Raw genomic sequence first — 16,558 nt, 5'->3', positions numbered from 1 at the left:
TGGTGGGCAGGATCCAGTGTTTCCGCCAGTGGTTGGTGGGCAGGGTCCGGTAGTGCTGCCAATGGATGGTGGGCAGGTTCCAGTAGTGCCGCCAGTGATTGGTGGGCAGGTTCCAGCGGTGCAGCCTGTGGCAGGTTTGCAGGCAGGTGTGCAGCCAGGGGCCGAGGTAGTGGTTGCTCAGTATGTGCAGATGATGGAGCAGCTGCGGCGAGTGGGAGCAGGGTATTTCTCAGGAGGTACGGATCCAAGTGTGGCTGATGAGTGGAGGGAGCGGATGGAGGATATTTTCCAGTCGCTTCGGTGTCCCGACCGGTATAGAGTGGATCTGGCAGTGTATTACTTGTCAGGAGATGCACGTGTGTGGTGGAGGTCGGTGACAGCACGGAGGGTGCAGCGGGGTATGTCTTGGGGAGATTTTGTGAGGGAGTTTAACTCCAAGTATTTTCCACAGGAGGCTCTTGATCGCATGGAGGCACGGTTCTTGGGGTTGACTCAGGGGGACCGCACAGTGCGGGAGCTGGATGCAGAGTTCAGTCGGCTGGTGGGGTATGCAGGTCGGGCTTGGGAGCCAGAGTCGGCTCAGGTGCGGAGGTTCTTGCTGGCTTTGCGGGATGATCTGAGGACTCGGTGCAGAGTGAGGAGCTATGCCACGAGGGCAGAGCTGGTTGAGGTTGCAGCTGGGATAGAGGATGACTTGAGGTCACAGTTAGTGGTGGTCGGTCCAGCGGCTCGTTCAGAGGAGACATTGGAGCAGAGCATTCCAAGCAAGGATAGGCAGTTGGAGCAAAGGCGTAAAAGGAAGCGGGAAGAGACGACAGTGGCAAACCAAGGTGGCCAGGGAGGTTTTGGGCGCGGGAGCATGGATCACGTGTCGGCAAGCGGGCCCAGGGTTGGTGATTCGCAGGAGTACCGTCGAGTGTGTTATCATTGCGGGGAGGAAGGGCATATCAGGCCTTTTTGTCCTAAGAGGAGGCAGATGATGGAGGTTTCGGCGCAGCCAAAGGGAGGACCGGGTGTCCATTCCGGCGCTTAGTTTTAGCTTTTGTTTTCTTTATTTCATGATGTATTTTCATTTGGAGTTGTAAACGATTATTGCATTTGAGGTTCTAATAAAAGTTGGAGTTCTTTGGTTTTGGGAATTGTGAAACCATTGGAAAGGAAATAGCTCGAGAATTCTATAAATGGGAAGTTTCCATAAATAGAAGGTTGCTATAAATGGAAAGTTTCCATAAATAGAATGTCATTAAAGAAGGAAAGTTTCTAAAAATGGGAAGTTTTATGAATAGTTAAATCTTGCCTATTAATGGAATTGAGGTAGATCTAGTCGGGAGATATTTGATGACATCAGACTTGTTTGCTCAGGATTGTGTGGGCCCAACTCATGTGATACCGATAGCTCGATGGACTTTGTGGCCAGAGAGTGGGAGTGGCATGTTTGCTTCGGATGACGATCCGAGAGCGCGCTTTAGGGTGACGACCCAAGAGCGGGATTATGAGACTCCCTGGATACCGTAGCTGTGAGCCGCGGCTCGGCAGTGAGCCGCGGCTCGGCAGTGAGCCGCGGCTCGGCAGTGAGCCGGTATGTCTCGAGGGTTACGACCCGAGAGCGGGGGGAGTGGGCGTGTGAGACTCCCTGGATACCGTAGCTGTAGGCTATGGCCTGGCAGTGAGCCGGTATGACTCGAAGGTTGCGACGTGAGAGCGGGGGGAGTGTGAGTGACTTCCTGGATGCCGTAGCTTAAGGTGGTTAGCCTGATAGCGAGCCGGCATGATTCGTTGGTTGCGACCACGGACGGGGGAAGCACTGAGTTGTAAGCAAATAATGTCTAGGATGTGAGTATATTGACTAGAGGGAGACCTCATGGTTCAGTCGGAGGTGTGTGGGCTGTCGCAACAGTTGCACGGGAAACCTTGACTGACGGTATTTAGTCCGGTCGGAGGACGTGCGGGCCGTGTTGACGGTGGCACGGAGGTCCTTGACGGATGGACGGTGTTGCGGGATTCGAGGACGAATCCTTATTGGTGGGGGAGAATTGTAACATCCGCGAACCGGATTATGCGGTTTTGGTAGGAGTGTCGATCGACACCCTTATGGCATCGATCGACACCACTATTTCTGGGTTCGTCGGGTTTGTTTCAATTCGCGATTTTCGTTTGGTTGGTTTGGTTTAGTTAACCAAAACGAGTATATAAGTGGAGAAGCGAAAAATTAAGGGTTTTAGGGTGTCTGGTCGCCGTTTGCAGAGATAGAGAGAGAGGAGAGAGCCTATTGTGGTGTGAAGGAGATTAAAGGAGAAAGAGCAGAATCGTTAGGGTTTGGGAGGAAATAGTTTCGGCGTATCAAATCTTTCTCAAAGGTAATGAAATTTGGTAGGTTTATTCCCAAGTCTTTCATCGTCATTCTCTTTTTTACAAAAGTAGTTTTGGATTTAAACTCGATGAGTTATTGGCAGTTTTGTGAGACGCGAGTTGGAACCATCGGGGATTGTAATTGAGATCGTGGTCTCGTCTGGTTCCCGATCGTGCTGAAATTTTGTGGGAAGCTTCATGACGTCTAGGGATAGCTTTTCACTGGAGCGATTTGGTAGTTAACGGTTGGTTTTCATTTTAGGGTTTCGTCTTTGAGACTGTTCTTTTCTGATGTTTCTGTCCAGTTTTGCTATAAGTCGTTTTTGGTTGTGTGGCTTGTTGTAGGGCGTTTCTGGGCTGTTTCAGACGTTAGGAGGGTCTCAACTGGTTGTATTGGTTGTTATAATCAGTTGATAAGGTGAGTGCATGACCATGGCTTATCTAAGCCTGAGAATCCTTTGTTTGCTTGATTTGTTGTGTTTTGTGGTGTTGTTCTTGCTTGTGGTGGTTCTGTTATGGTTATTATAGGTTCCTGAGGCTTTTGGGAGAGTTTGGGACAGATTGTAGGCGTATTGAAACGGAGGTTCGTCGTTCGGATTCTTATAGTTCGCGTCTGCGAAGGGAGTGTCGATCGACACCAGTTAGGTGTCGGTCGACACCATGTTTGGCCAGTGTCGATCGACACCTCTCTTGTGTCGGTCGACACCAAGTTGCTTGTTTCGTGATTTTTCCTGGTTTGTTTGTGTTTGGTTGTCATTTGTTAAGCATTGGTTTCTCAGTTGCTTGTGTGTATAGCCCAGTAGATGGGAGGATTGCCTCCCTAAGTATTTGTGATAATACTTACGCATCTCAATTGTTGTTTGTGGTGTGCAGGTTTGTGTTGTGGAATCATGGCGAGAGGAGGAGGATGTTCTAGGGTCTCGTTTGTGTGTTATTGGATTGTCGGATATGTTGTTGGAACCTTGGATAGAGATATGCTAGGTTGATGGATAGAATGCTTAGGATTGTTATTGTATTGATGTTGTAATGGTTTTGTATGGTTGGTATGTTTCCGCTGTGTGTACTGGTTGTTATTGGTTTAATGAGGAGTTGTGGTTTGGGTTGGTTTAATTTAGTAGTATAGGCTGCATAATTGTTTACATTGTATTTAATTGTTAAAAAAAAAAAAAGGGTCGGGTTGTTTCATTTTGGTATCAGAGCCTTTACTGTTCTAGGATGGTTAAATGGATGGTTAGAGCGGTTAGGAAGTTAATTGGGTGAATTATTTTTTTTTCCTTTTGCTTGATGCATGATGTTGTGTGATAGAATTGATTATGAGTTGTTAGTCCATTTTTTTGCGGTATGGAGTCCTAGTATCATCCTCTTTGAGCCTTCAATGAGATTCCACGGTAAGATGTGTACTCTATGTGCGGTTTTTGAATTGTGTGCTTAGCCTTCTGTTCTGGGTAGTGCAGATGGCTAGAGAGAGTGCTGTTGGTCGCGGTCGTGGTCGTGGTCGTGGGCGTGGTCGTGGTCGTGGTCGGGGACGAGGTCAGGTTCCTGAGGCCAGTGAGAGTGTGACCCAGAGCATGGCCAGGGAGGAGGTAGCGGAGTCACAGGTTCATCCTAGTGTGTCTGGAGACCATGCTGGTTTGGGTGACGGCAGGGCGGATGGGCCCGGTGTCGGTCACGATGTTGTCCCGGGTGTGAGGGTTGCAGCAGAGGATGCTCCGGGCAGGGAGGATGTCTTGATGGACTTGCTAGCTCAGGTTTTGCAGCGACTTCCAGCAGTGGTGCCACCAGTGGTTGGTGGGCAGGATCCAGTGGTGCCGCCAGTGGTTGGTGGGCAGGGTCCGGTAGTGCTGCCAATGGATGGTGGGCAGGTTCCAGTAGTGCCGCCAGTGGTTGGTGGGCAGGTTCCAGCGGTGCAGCCTGTGGCAGGTTTGCAGGCAGGTGTGCAGCCGGGGGCCGAGGTAGTGGTTGCTCAGTATGTGCAGATGATGGAGCAGCTGCGGCGAGTGGGAGCAGGGTATTTCTCAGGAGGTACGGATCCAAGTGTGGCTGATGAGTGGAGGGAGCGGATGGAGGATATTTTCCAGTCGCTTCGGTGTCCCGACCGGTATAGAGTGGATCTGGCAGTGTATTACTTGTCAGGAGATGCACGTGTGTGGTGGAGGTCGGTGACAGCACGGAGGGTGCAGCGGGGTATGTCTTGTGTCGGTCGACACCAAGTTGCTTGTTTCGTGATTTTTCCTGGTTTGTTTGTGTTTGGTTGTCATTTGTTAAGCATTGGTTTCTCAGTTGCTTGTGTGTATAGCCCAGTAGATGGGAGGATTGCCTCCCTAAGTATTTGTGATAATACTTACGCATCTCAATTGTTGTTTGTGGTGTGCAGGTTTGTGTTGTGGAATCATGGCGATGAGGAGGAGGATGATCTAGGGTCTCGTTTGTGTGTTATTGGATTGTCGGATATGTTGTTGGAACCTTGGATAGAGATATGCTAGGTTGATGGATAGAATGCTTAGGATTGTTATTGTATTGATGTTGTAATGGTTTTGTATGGTTGGTATGTTTCCGCTGTGTGTACTGGTTGTTATTGGTTTAATGAGGAGTTGTGGTTTGGGTTGGTTTAATTTAGTAGTATAGGCTGCATAATTGTTTACATTGTATTTAATTGTTAAAAAAAAAAAAGGGTCGGGTTGTTTCATAAATCTTCAGTTATTTGATGAGAATGTTTTTATATCTTTATATATGTTTTTAATTTATAAATTTCACTCATCTAAAATTGATTATGACATGAGGTAAAATTAGTACTTATGAAATAACAAAATAACAAATATATCTTAAATAATGTTGATTCAGTTTTTTTGCGAATTATATTTTTTTAATTTTTATTTGTATTTTCAATTCTTATTAAGATATAGATTTGATATGATGTATTAATTATGTTTGATATAAAATATTTAGTTCTATACATTAAGATGAAATGTGTAATTAAACTTAAAATTTGGTTTATTATGATAGTATATATATTTAAATGGTACTCTCTATTCTATAAGAGTTTTTGGGTAAAATCACAAAGATTAATAAATAAATATTATGTCATTTATAAAACTTAACCAATAGGAAAATATGCTGCATAGTTCAAATAGTGATAAATTGTTATATTAATAAAAATTTTACATAGAAATTTGAGAAAATATTATAAAATAAAGCAAAAAAAGTTTTAAAACTCTTATATAATGAAACTGAAAGAGTATTAAAATGAAATATGAGAGGTTCATATTCAATATTAAAATATTACAAGATAAAATCTAAAAACATGTATATTATATACTACTTAATTATTCTTAATAATTTTTTAAAATTTTTACCGGCGTAATAATACGGGTCTTATCTAGTCTTATTATATAAAGCTTGATGTCAAAGTTACTCATTAACAAGATCGCAACACGTGTCAATTGTATCATTCATATGTTGACACATGTCAATTCTAAATTTATTAAAAAAATTTTAAAAATGTAAAAATTAAAAACCTACCATAAAAATGTTTATGTAAACTCTTTTCCTCCGGTTTGGGCAACCAATCTTGGAGTTATCTTTTAGTTTAATAAATGTTTGGTTGAAAAAAAAAATGTTTTATGTAAAAGTACAATAGAGAAAAAAACATTATTTTATTTAAAATATTTTAAAGAAAAAATATTTGTAAACTTTCCAAATGTAAGACAAAAGTTTTATTTTTAAGAGTTTTAAAAATATTAAAAGGCAATTATAAGAAAATTATAAAATTTAAACAGCTTTAAAATTTAGAAAAATCATTATAAGGAAATTATATATATATGTCATAAAATTTGAAATTATAATTTTGTTCACTTATTTTAATTTTAAGTTGCTAAATTTACAAGAAAATGATTACTTTTTATATAAGATAAAAAATGATAGTGAAAATTATACAATTAATTATTGTTTCTAAAAAATGTAAATACTCACCTTTACATAAAGAAAAAAAATTGTTGAAGTAAACAAAAAAAAATAAAATAAAAATAGATCATCTCATATTTTTTTCACCAATCAAATAATTTATTCAAAAAGACTGTTATTGTAATATATAAGATAGTAGTATGTAAGATTAACATATGCGTTTTTGTCACTATACAAATATTAAAGTGGAGAGACATATAATAGGTTATTTAATGTGTCCATAAAGACAATTTGTTGACAGTAGTAAAGACTAAAGAGTATATTTTAACAGTAAAATATATAAATATATTTGTGTGTATAAATACACTTTTAGCGGTAATGTAGATAGTAGATTTGTAAATAGATATACATTAGTGTATTATAGCAAAAAAAGAAACAACTATTTTATATAACGAATTTTAGTTATCTCTTTACTTTTATACATTGTTTTTTTACTTGGGGAAAGAATTAAATATATATTCTTTGATAAATTTAATTTTATTTTAATAACTTTGAACTCCTCTACAACACTTTTTTTAACTAAAAGTGTATTTATTTTTTTTTTCTTTTTCAACCAAACAATAAATTAAAAGGAAATTCATCGGTTAGTTGCCCAAGTCAGAGGGGAGGAGTTTACAAAAGAAACTTCAGAGATAAGAGAATACGAAGCACGTTCAAGACAATCCGCCTTCCTATTTGACGCACGCGGGATCCAAGAGATGGGGAATAGTGGGAAGGATTCCAGCGAGTTAAACTCATCGAGCAAGTTGGAGAAGGACGGTCGATCTTCAGGAGACTGCACCATAGTGAGTAACTCAGCACAATTAGTCTCGAAATGTTGACAAGCGATCCATGCAGGCTGCAGCACATATCCGTTCCATGGCCCACAACAATGCTTCTAACTCTTCCCATGCTAGCTTATCGTCCAAGGACGGAGATAGAGCTGACATGACCGCCATAAAAGAAAACGCCTCTTCCCATGCTAGCTTATCGTCCAAAGCCTGAGCAATTATATTATTCGCCTCGATCTCTAAACCTTGAATTTTTTATTTATTTATGGTCTTCCAAATTGCCCATAAAATTCATGGTAATTGAAGAAGTTGATCAGGATCACTCGGTTGAAAGACATCCCTCTAAAAAACAAAATCCAAATTCGATTACACCGACTCATATGGAAAACCCTCTGAGGAGACTGGAATCGGAGATAAATCCCAAACTTCACACGAGCGAGGGGTATATCTATTTTAATTTTATAGATAGTTTTTACTTACTAAAAATATTTACTTTATATTCTTTGTTAAATTTTATTTTATTGTAAAAACTCTAAACCTGCCCATCGGGCGGGTCATAATCTAGTTATATTATACAATACATAGTTTTGAGTAAAGATTTGCATACATATTATTAGGAATTTTATTTTACCACAGCCAATTGCATCAAAATTTAAATATACATGATTATAAAAACTATTATGGCATTATAATGGAAACTACAATAATGTTTTATCAAATACTATTATGAAATTATATTATTATTTTTCCCACTATATATAGAAGCGATACCAAAAATGTAGAAGACAATACTGAACTATTTAAAAATAATAAAAACAAAAAAAAAACAAAAAAAAAATTTGTATCCTACTATATTAATTGGGAAGTACAAATTTGAAACTAACCTTAAATATGTAAAAACTTACATTCAATTGCCATTAGAAAAATTTAATTAAAATTAATAGATTAATGAAATAAATCTAATTAATTAAAAAACGAAAATCAGGGACACAATAAATAAAATAAATTGTAGAAAAGTAAAAAATAAAATCTATTAGAATCAAAACTAATCTGTATTAAAAAAAAATTAACAGCTAAGATTTTAAAAATCTAATCAAATAAAATCTACAATTACAAATTTTATCCTACTATATTAATTGGGAAGTACAAATATGAAACTAACCTTAAAATGTGTAAAAAACATTCAATTTCCATTAAAAACTTAATTAAGATTAATTAATTAATTAAATAAATAAAATTAATTAAAAAATGAAAACTAGGGACACATCAAATAAAATAAATTGTAGAAAAGTAAAAAAAAAATCTATTAGAATCAAAACTAATTCGTACTTAAAAAAAATTAACAGGTAAGATTTTAAAAACCAAAACGAATAAAATATACAGCTACAAATTTTATCAAAAAAAATTTCCACCACAGGTTAAAATTATTACAGACAAGGAAAGGAAGCCACAGAAAAAAAACAATAAATGTTGTTTTCAAAGAGGCTTTTTAGAACTTTTACTAGCTATATTTAATTGCTCTTTTTTATATGTTAGTAAAGATTGTGTTTAGTTGACAAATGTTTAAACAATTTTATTCATTACATGCAAATGTTTCAATAAACATTTTTAAAATACAAAAATTATAATATAAGCAAATCAAATTTTTATCAAAAACTATTATAAATAACATAATAATAAAATAAATTATCACAAATTTTAATTAAAAAAAGTTCAGTCCGCGGTTCTCCGCGGGTTAGTACCTAGTATATCAAGTAAATCAAATAACAAAAACAAACTATATGCTATAATGTAGAGTTAAATATACTCCGGCGACGCGTGGGTCCTCTACCTAGTAAGTGTTATTTATGGGTGAGATTTGCATGTTAGAATTATGTGAAATGGGAATTCTTCAGAAATTAATTTGGTTAAATCCTTGGATTTATGATAATGGTTTGATAGTACCCCTTGAAGAATAATAATACTAATAATACCCGTTGGATCCTATGGTGAATGCGTTAATTGATGTCCCAAAGAGAGAGGTTGGAAGAGTACAATCCTAAAGTAACATATTCTGTCATCAATCAGATGTAAAACTTATTACAGCTAACAAACCAGTTGTTTTGCAAGAAGACTTTTGGTGTTGGGTACATAGAATAAGCTGTAAGCATGACTGCAGGAGATCAGGCTTGGTGCCTTACAAACATCTCCAAACAAAAACAAAATCCGAGCTTTATTTGAGAGGAGCCATTGCTGTAACAGATAAAGTGAAATTGAGAGTGTTGAGGTATGATTTGAGATGTCAATTCAATGTGAGATCCATACTCAAAAGATTGTTTTGACCTTCAACTAATGTAATGGTTCGGAGTTGTCAAAATTGTTTTAAAGGTTCAAAGAAAATTAACAAAAAGTTTAAAATTGTCGAAACATACAAATATAAGTGATAACTATAATCAGACTATACAATGTCACATAATATCCACAGCATCCACTGGAAGTGATATAGCCCTGTAAAGAAGAGGTGGCGAAGCTGAGTTTCCCGGTGTAACAGAGATCTCCGTTGGTGTCTCGCATATCGTTTGACCTCTCACTCTCATAAGCTGAATCTTATGCCTTGCCTTAAGCCATCTCAGTTCTCTCCTCATCTCATTCTCTGACCACCAACCACTTTTAACCTTCCTTGAACTCTGTTTTTCTCCATCATCAGAATGTGATTCTCTCAAACCCCAAATATCCGCAAACCTACCGTGAACTGAAGAACAGCTCTTGTCCTCAGAACTATCAAACTCATGATGATGATGATGAGATTTCTCTCCTGATGATACAGTCTCTTGTATATACCCGTTTGAAGCACAATCTCCACAGAACCCTGCATTGTTGTTGTTGTTGATCACATTTTGAACACATTCTGTATCAGTTTTCCAATCAGGTACCAACGCAGCAATTTCTGCATCGATCATCTCAGCGATTTTGGCAACATCTTGATTCGTTATGTCTAGCTCTGATACCATCTCTGTCGCTACACTCAATGCAGTATCAATAGCTGTCTCAAACGGGAAGTAAATGTTCCTTATCCGTCCTAACGTTACATAAAAAGTCGAAAGAGATTTTAACATTTTACGAACCAATGATGATCTTACAACTATGGAAAAAAAAGAAAAAGATTGAAACTTTACCTTCAACATCAGAGATTCTGATCCTCAAAAATATCCCATCACTATCATTTCTCTTCCCTTTAATCGAAATGTCAACATGGTCCTCATCATCGTTAGCGAAAAGATCAATCTCACATATCTGTGACGACGACTCATACTGATCAATCAAAGGTTGTCTAAGGAACAGACCAGTTTCATCATAACCATTATAGTAATCAATAGGTCTCATATCAAATCCATCCACATTATCATAATCTTGTAAAAAAGGGTCTTGTAAAAGCTCCAATGCAGTAAGCCTAGACGTCACAGTAGCTAAACACTTCTCAACAAACTCACGAACCTCAGGGTCCTTCACTAAGTAAAAAGCTTCAGGCTTTTTCCCCTGCAAAATGAAGAAACAAGACTTAACCTTCAAACTGGCTTTCAAGAACAAGAAGCAAAAAATCAAAGATTCATTTTCTATACCGAGGTAACTTTCTTGTAGATTTGAGCAGGGTGAGTACACTCGCTGTAAGGGTAATCAAAAGTGACCATCTCCAACACACACATTCCAAAAGCATATACATCAACCAACTCATTGTATTCCTCATCATACAATTCTGGAGCCATGAACTCAGGTGTTCCTTAACAACAAACACACAACAAAAGTAAGGTAAGGGTAGGTCCTAAACTGTCTTTAGATGATTCAATAATGTTTGAAAGTTTTTGAAAAAAGTACCAACGCAACGAACGGCATGTGATTTACGAAGAATGGCAGCGAGGCCAAGATCACCAATCTTGACTTGACCTTGGTTCCCATTAATAAAGATGTTATCACATTTGAGATCTCTATGAATAATTGGTGGAGAACGACTATGAAGATAAAGAAGCCCTTTTAGAATCTGTTTACACCATTGCTTCACTGCTTTTATATTCACCCTTCTATGTCTCAACCTATACCTAACAAATAAAAAAATTGAACTTTTGACATACCCTTCTATGAATCAATCATAAAAGAAAACTAAACAGAGAAAAGACACTTACTGTCTGAGAGTACCAGAGGTGAAGAGCTCAGTGACGAAATTGATTGATAAATTGTGTGTATCAACCCAAGAAGTGTAGAATTTCATAATGTTTTGATGATTCAAAGTCTTGAGAAGATGAATCTCTCTGAAGAACTTCTCTAATTCCTCAGGGTTCCTTGTGAAATTTCGAAGCTTTACTTGGTTCCATGCTACTTCTATCCCTTCATACTCATCAAACGCTCTGTACCTGAAAATTGTAATAAACCAAAGAACAGTGTTTGGATTAGCTAACCAATTCCAAAACCAACAAAGTTAATTAAAACAATTAAAAATATGATTAGTTTAATTCAAAGAAAGACAAAGCTAGTGAAGAAGATGAATGAGATTATTATTACACTGTCTTCGAAGCGCCTTTGCCAAGTACTTCATCGTACTGCACGCCCAAACAAAAACAACAAAAGCCAAAATCAATAAACCAAAAGAAAGTTAAAAACTTTGTTGAACATTTTCAATTCTGAAGAAGAAGGAATACATACTCTTCCGTATCTTCCAGAAGGATCAACCTCAACATAGCTTTCTTCACAATTCATGACTCTCTTCTTTCTGCTTTTTTGTTTTTGGGTTCTTTCTTGAACGAGAGAGAGAGAGAGATGTTTGGAATTTGTGGAGATGGGTAGAAGAGGAAAAGATTAAATGTTTTAAAGAAGGAAGAATATATAAACGAAACCAAGTGTTTTTCTTTCTTGTTCTTCTTCTTGTTAAGTGACAATTAGCAGACAACTAGTTAGGCTTCTTACCCAATCACACGCTTTACCAACAACATGCGTCGGTTTACTTCGGTTTACATAACCGGGTTTTCCGGTTTATATAATTAATAAATGCTAAATCTCGTACGTAGGGAAAACGGCATGCAACTAATTTCAACTTCAGTCAGGTACGAAAATTCGTATATTTCAATTTCAAATATTTGAAGAAATTTATTTTGAATTATCTGGCCAGCTAATATATTTGTGGAATTTTAAAGAAAAATTGTGGTATATGATTTAAGTTGGGAGGTGTTGTGTGTGAACCAAAGAATCTTAAAGTGTGGATTTAAGACCACATAAGCTATGCGTTGTTATAAAGCTGTGAATGGTTTTTCGGGGATTTAAGCTAAGTTCCAAGAACCGGATGATTCCAAACCGGTACGTCGATAACCGAAGGAAATGCCAAAAAGGCAAAATTAAAAGAAAACAAATAAAAAAAGGTCGTAGGTTTATCGAACACTTGTGTGTTGGGGTTTTTGTCGTCTAGTGTAGCAGTTCGGTGTCACGGGTTGTGAGAAAGGTGAAAAGAGCACATGGAACTGAGTCACGGCAGCAACACAGAGTCTCCTTTTTTTGGTGATTGTGTTGAGACACATTTGGACCAACCATATTTACTTTTTTGTAATAATCTTTTCAATTTCATATTCACGTAACATGTTCATAGATTTCTAAAATGAAAATTTTATATTATATTATCTATGTGTTAAGGTTATGCATGAAAAGAAACAATTTAGTTGCAAAACACGAAGACTATTTTTCACGTTCCACTTACATACTCTGATACTCATATGCTTTAACATTCCAATTTTGTATTTGGAATCGCTAGATCATGTTCTATATTGTTGCTTTAAAGGCAAAAAAAAAAAAAAAAAACACAAAAATTCGTAGAGTTTTATTTTATATTTAGTGTAAGTGTATATTTTCCTCTTCTATGACTATATGTTGATACACATTTTTCATCGAAATGCAGAGATTTTCGAAATATATAAACATTTTCTGTTAAAAATTTGACAAAATTAATTAATTTTAAAATCTGCAATCATCATTGTTATGAAACTAGATGGATTGAAAAGAGTAAGTAACAAGCATGTGAATTAATAATTGTAGCTTGTAGCCTGTTATAACTTTTTCGATGTCGTAATCTTTCATATATTATTGATTGTTGAGTTGTCTTTTAATTTGTAGTGATTAAAAAGACAGTGAAGTCAAGATTAGGTACATAGATAGATAAGTCTCTTAAGAGAAGTACAAGTAACACCAGTCTACCACTCTACTAGTGAATTATAAATCAGATTCCAAGAGACGTCCGTCTGATGGCACACCGCACACATTCTAGAAACATAATGCGTATATCTTTTCTTTATGTTCCGGTTGATATGAGAGAAAAAGCTCAAACTTGGTGATTTAATTTGTTCCTTTCTCTGTTGGTGTCACTGTCTTTATCCTCAAGATTAGTAAAACCATTAGTAAAAATGGTGTTTTTGTTGTTGCCAGTTGTTCGATATGAGTCTAGGCGTCTTGGATTTCGACAATCGCCGAATTTTCTCCCGATAAGTTGGGTACCGGTTATTGGTTATGATGTATAGTGTGACACGCCAAAGTTGTTAACGATGTTTCTTCACAAGGACTGTTTTATATCGTTCTCTTTGTTTTGGTAGTAGTAGGCCTCTGCTTCCACACGACCCTTAGTGTAAACAAGGAAAACATACATGGGAGTGGGATTAGACTTCTTATTGCATGCATATTCTCTCTTATTTATATTCCTCTTCATTTAAGTGAGTTTCCTATACTTTTTAAGTTTTTGTTTTTTTTCTTTCTAACCTCTATACTAGCTCCATATATATGAATTCATGACTCTGTAATTATATATGAGAATTAAAGTAGATGAAGCCTTGAAAAGTTCACCGGGGAAGACCATTTTCGATTATCTTTCTACGTGTTAATCAATTCACATTCTTAGCTTTCTTGATTAGGAATTCAGGATTATAAGGTTGTTAACATGTCTTAAAGTCTGATTTTAGGCGCAATAGGGAATGAAGCTCCCAGTTATCAATGGTATCTAATTATTGGTTTGATTGGTTTACCTAGAGAATTTTACATGGAATTGAAGCTCTCGGATTGCCAAAACTGAACCAGTCAACCTTGTTAACTCCCTTAACCAGTAACTTAACCGATCAATTAATTGAGACTCCATAGAGTCATCCTAGACTATTTTTTAATCAATGTGCTAGGATACATGAGTGAATTTATAAGTATAAGTTGGTGCTAAAGCAAGAAATAGACAGCATATTGAGTTAGCGACTGATTGACAAAAAAAAAAAAAAAAAAAAATGAGTTAGCGACTATCTTTTTTGTCACATACTGTAAATTTAATTTAACCATTTTTTGTTTGGTCAACTAGAAAATCTAGAACCATAATTAAAAGATTGACTTTAATTATTTTGGATTGATATTTTATCTTTAATTTTTACAAATAATAATTGAAAAGGGGAGATAAATCTTATTTTAAAAGTAAATATTTGTCTTGGATTAAAGAAAAGGGAAATATATTTAGTAATCAATACTATGATATATAGTATATAAGATTTTATACTATATATGTTAAAAACAGATGCCATGTTAAAATTTATTTGAGAATGAAAGAAAAGGTATAATTGAAAAGTAATCATATAACACACAACTTTATGGTGATTATATGAAAAGTTGCAATAAATATAAGCAAACGTAGAAATACATATTTTATATTGTAGTCATTCCAGAAATATTTAATTATATTACAAACTAAAGAAATTTCTACAAACATAAAATTATGTATGTAAGATATAATTTAGAATGTATAGAATAACGCTCGATATCGACATTTAGATTATTTAGATTTATCATAAAACAAAAAAACTATGTGTTAAAAGAACAAAAAGTTGGATGGTTAACAAAGATAAATATATAAAATTCAAAAGACATGAGTTAAATATGAGAGTCTACAACAACTAAGTCACAACAAAAGTGTTTTGGGCTCAAACCAAAACACTACAGGTCCATCGAGTCCATCAGTCCAATAAGTTTTTCCTTCTTTACAACAATAAGACAAAATAGTGAAACAGAGGAAGGTGAGTAGGTGACTATAAAAATGTCAAGACCACCAGCTGAAGAGAGCTGTGAGCTTGTACTATCAAGCCATTATGATTCCCTCTTATCATTAGAGGATGAGTAGATGGTCTACACTTGTCACTAGATCACTAAGTTAGTCAAATAAGTCTAGAATGTTCTCCTAGATGTATAAATATGACTATTGTGTAAGTGAAAAACTACTGAAAAATAATATTATTAAAGTTCAGTCTTAAAACCCTTCTTTATTTATTTTCATGGTATCAGAGCTTTCCTAAAATCCTAACCGGTGGCTGTAATGGCAGAAAGACTCAATCCTTTTCCTTTTTCGTCCAATATTCATGTTGCCAGCTCTGTCACCATCAAGCTGAGTGACACGAACTATCTCTTGTGGAAAACTCAGTTTGAATCTCTGCTCCGCTCTCAGAAGCTGCTCGGTTTCGTCAATGGTCAGATCCCAACACCTGCAGCAACTCGTGTCACCACTGTAAACAATGTTCAAGTCACAAATCCCAATCCAGCATACGTAGCTTGGATTTGTACTGATGAGCTCATCAAGTCGTGGCTCTTTGGAACTCTCTCTGAAGAGGTTCTTTGATGTGACCCGAGGACGCGGTCACGGCACGGACGCGGTACGGACGCGGCTTGAGCTTTCGGCCAACCTTCGAACGGTAGAACTTTCCTCGGCACAGATTCTGGGCTTCGGGTCTAGAGAAGAAACAAACGAGGGAAACGGAGTTTGACTGGGTTCAAACGAGCCGTTTAGGAGATACGTCAAGAAGCCACGAACGGATCGATCGGATGGTACGGGTGCGGGACGATCGAACGGATGGTTGCGGTGGAAACGATGGTGGGGACGAGTTGAGATGATTTAGTGGAGAACTCGAGAACTTATGGCAGAGGACTCGAGGTTACGAAGGGGAAAGATGGAATCGAAGTGAGGGGAAGATACGAGTGGATCGAGAGACGACACAAGAGGTTTGGCTCTCCTCTTGATACGGTCTCTAACAAGGTCGAACCCGGTTCGAGGCTTGTTAGGTTTTTCTCAAGGTTCAATCCCGGATTGAAGAAAGAGAAGAGTGAGACAAGTTTCAAGAATCTCTCTTGAAGGAAAGTTTTATTTTCATACAAGTCTAAGGAGGAACAAGGGCTTAAGGAGAGTTTAAATAGCTAGGTCTAGATAGGAGCTTAAGGACACGCGGATTCATCTTGATCCGCACATCGTCCTTTTAACGTGTCCCCTTTGCAAAGAGAACACTTCGCCACCTTTTGACTAACACGCATAGCCACAAACACTCTCCAACGTTCACAAACATAAGGATCAAAAAAGAATATTCTCAAGTTCAAAATTAAACCAAAAATAAGAGGGAAAGAGAGATAACCGCCTTGGCCTTGCGCGTCAAGCAACTTAGCCTTTAGTCGTTTTTTGC

At 37.0% G+C, this 16,558-nt stretch overlaps 1 protein-coding gene across 1 annotated transcript; it reads right to left on the bottom strand.

The window, feature by feature from the left end:
• Positions 1-9,426: 9,426 nt before the first annotated feature.
• On the bottom strand, positions 9,427-12,165 carry LOC104746694 (serine/threonine-protein kinase WNK2). Its single transcript, XM_010468219.3, has 7 exons — positions 11,754-12,165; positions 11,613-11,650; positions 11,237-11,464; positions 10,932-11,152; positions 10,679-10,836; positions 10,235-10,595; positions 9,427-10,137 (listed from the first exon to the last, which is right to left on the bottom strand). The coding sequence occupies exons 1-7, from the start codon at positions 11,805-11,807 to the stop codon at positions 9,527-9,529; spliced, it is 1,671 nt and encodes a 556-aa protein (XP_010466521.1). The 5' UTR covers positions 11,808-12,165; the 3' UTR covers positions 9,427-9,526.
• Between the last annotated feature and the right edge of the window lie 4,393 nt (positions 12,166-16,558).

Source organism: Camelina sativa, chromosome 15 (assembly GCF_030686135.1).
Source record: "Camelina sativa cultivar CO46 ecotype springtype chromosome 15, ASM3068613v1".
In the NCBI taxonomy this organism is placed as follows: domain Eukaryota; kingdom Viridiplantae; phylum Streptophyta; class Magnoliopsida; order Brassicales; family Brassicaceae; genus Camelina; species Camelina sativa.
The sequence above is the reverse complement of the archived record's forward strand: the minus strand, read 5'-3'. Positions and strand labels throughout refer to the sequence as shown.

What these genes read in the sequence shown, in the direction of transcription:
- LOC104746694 (XM_010468219.3), bottom strand. Translation starts at nt 11,807, where the DNA reads ATGAATTGTGAAGAAAGCTATGTTGAGGTTGATCCTTCTGGAAGATAC. An exon ending in ACCTCTGGTACTCTCAGACA is followed by an intron (nt 11,153 to 11,236) that starts GTAAGTGTCTTT and finishes TTTATTTGTTAG; the next exon opens with GTATAGGTTGAGACATAGAA. An exon ending in ACATGCCGTTCGTTGCGTTG is followed by an intron (nt 10,837 to 10,931) that starts GTACTTTTTTCA and finishes TTTGTTGTTAAG; the next exon opens with GAACACCTGAGTTCATGGCT.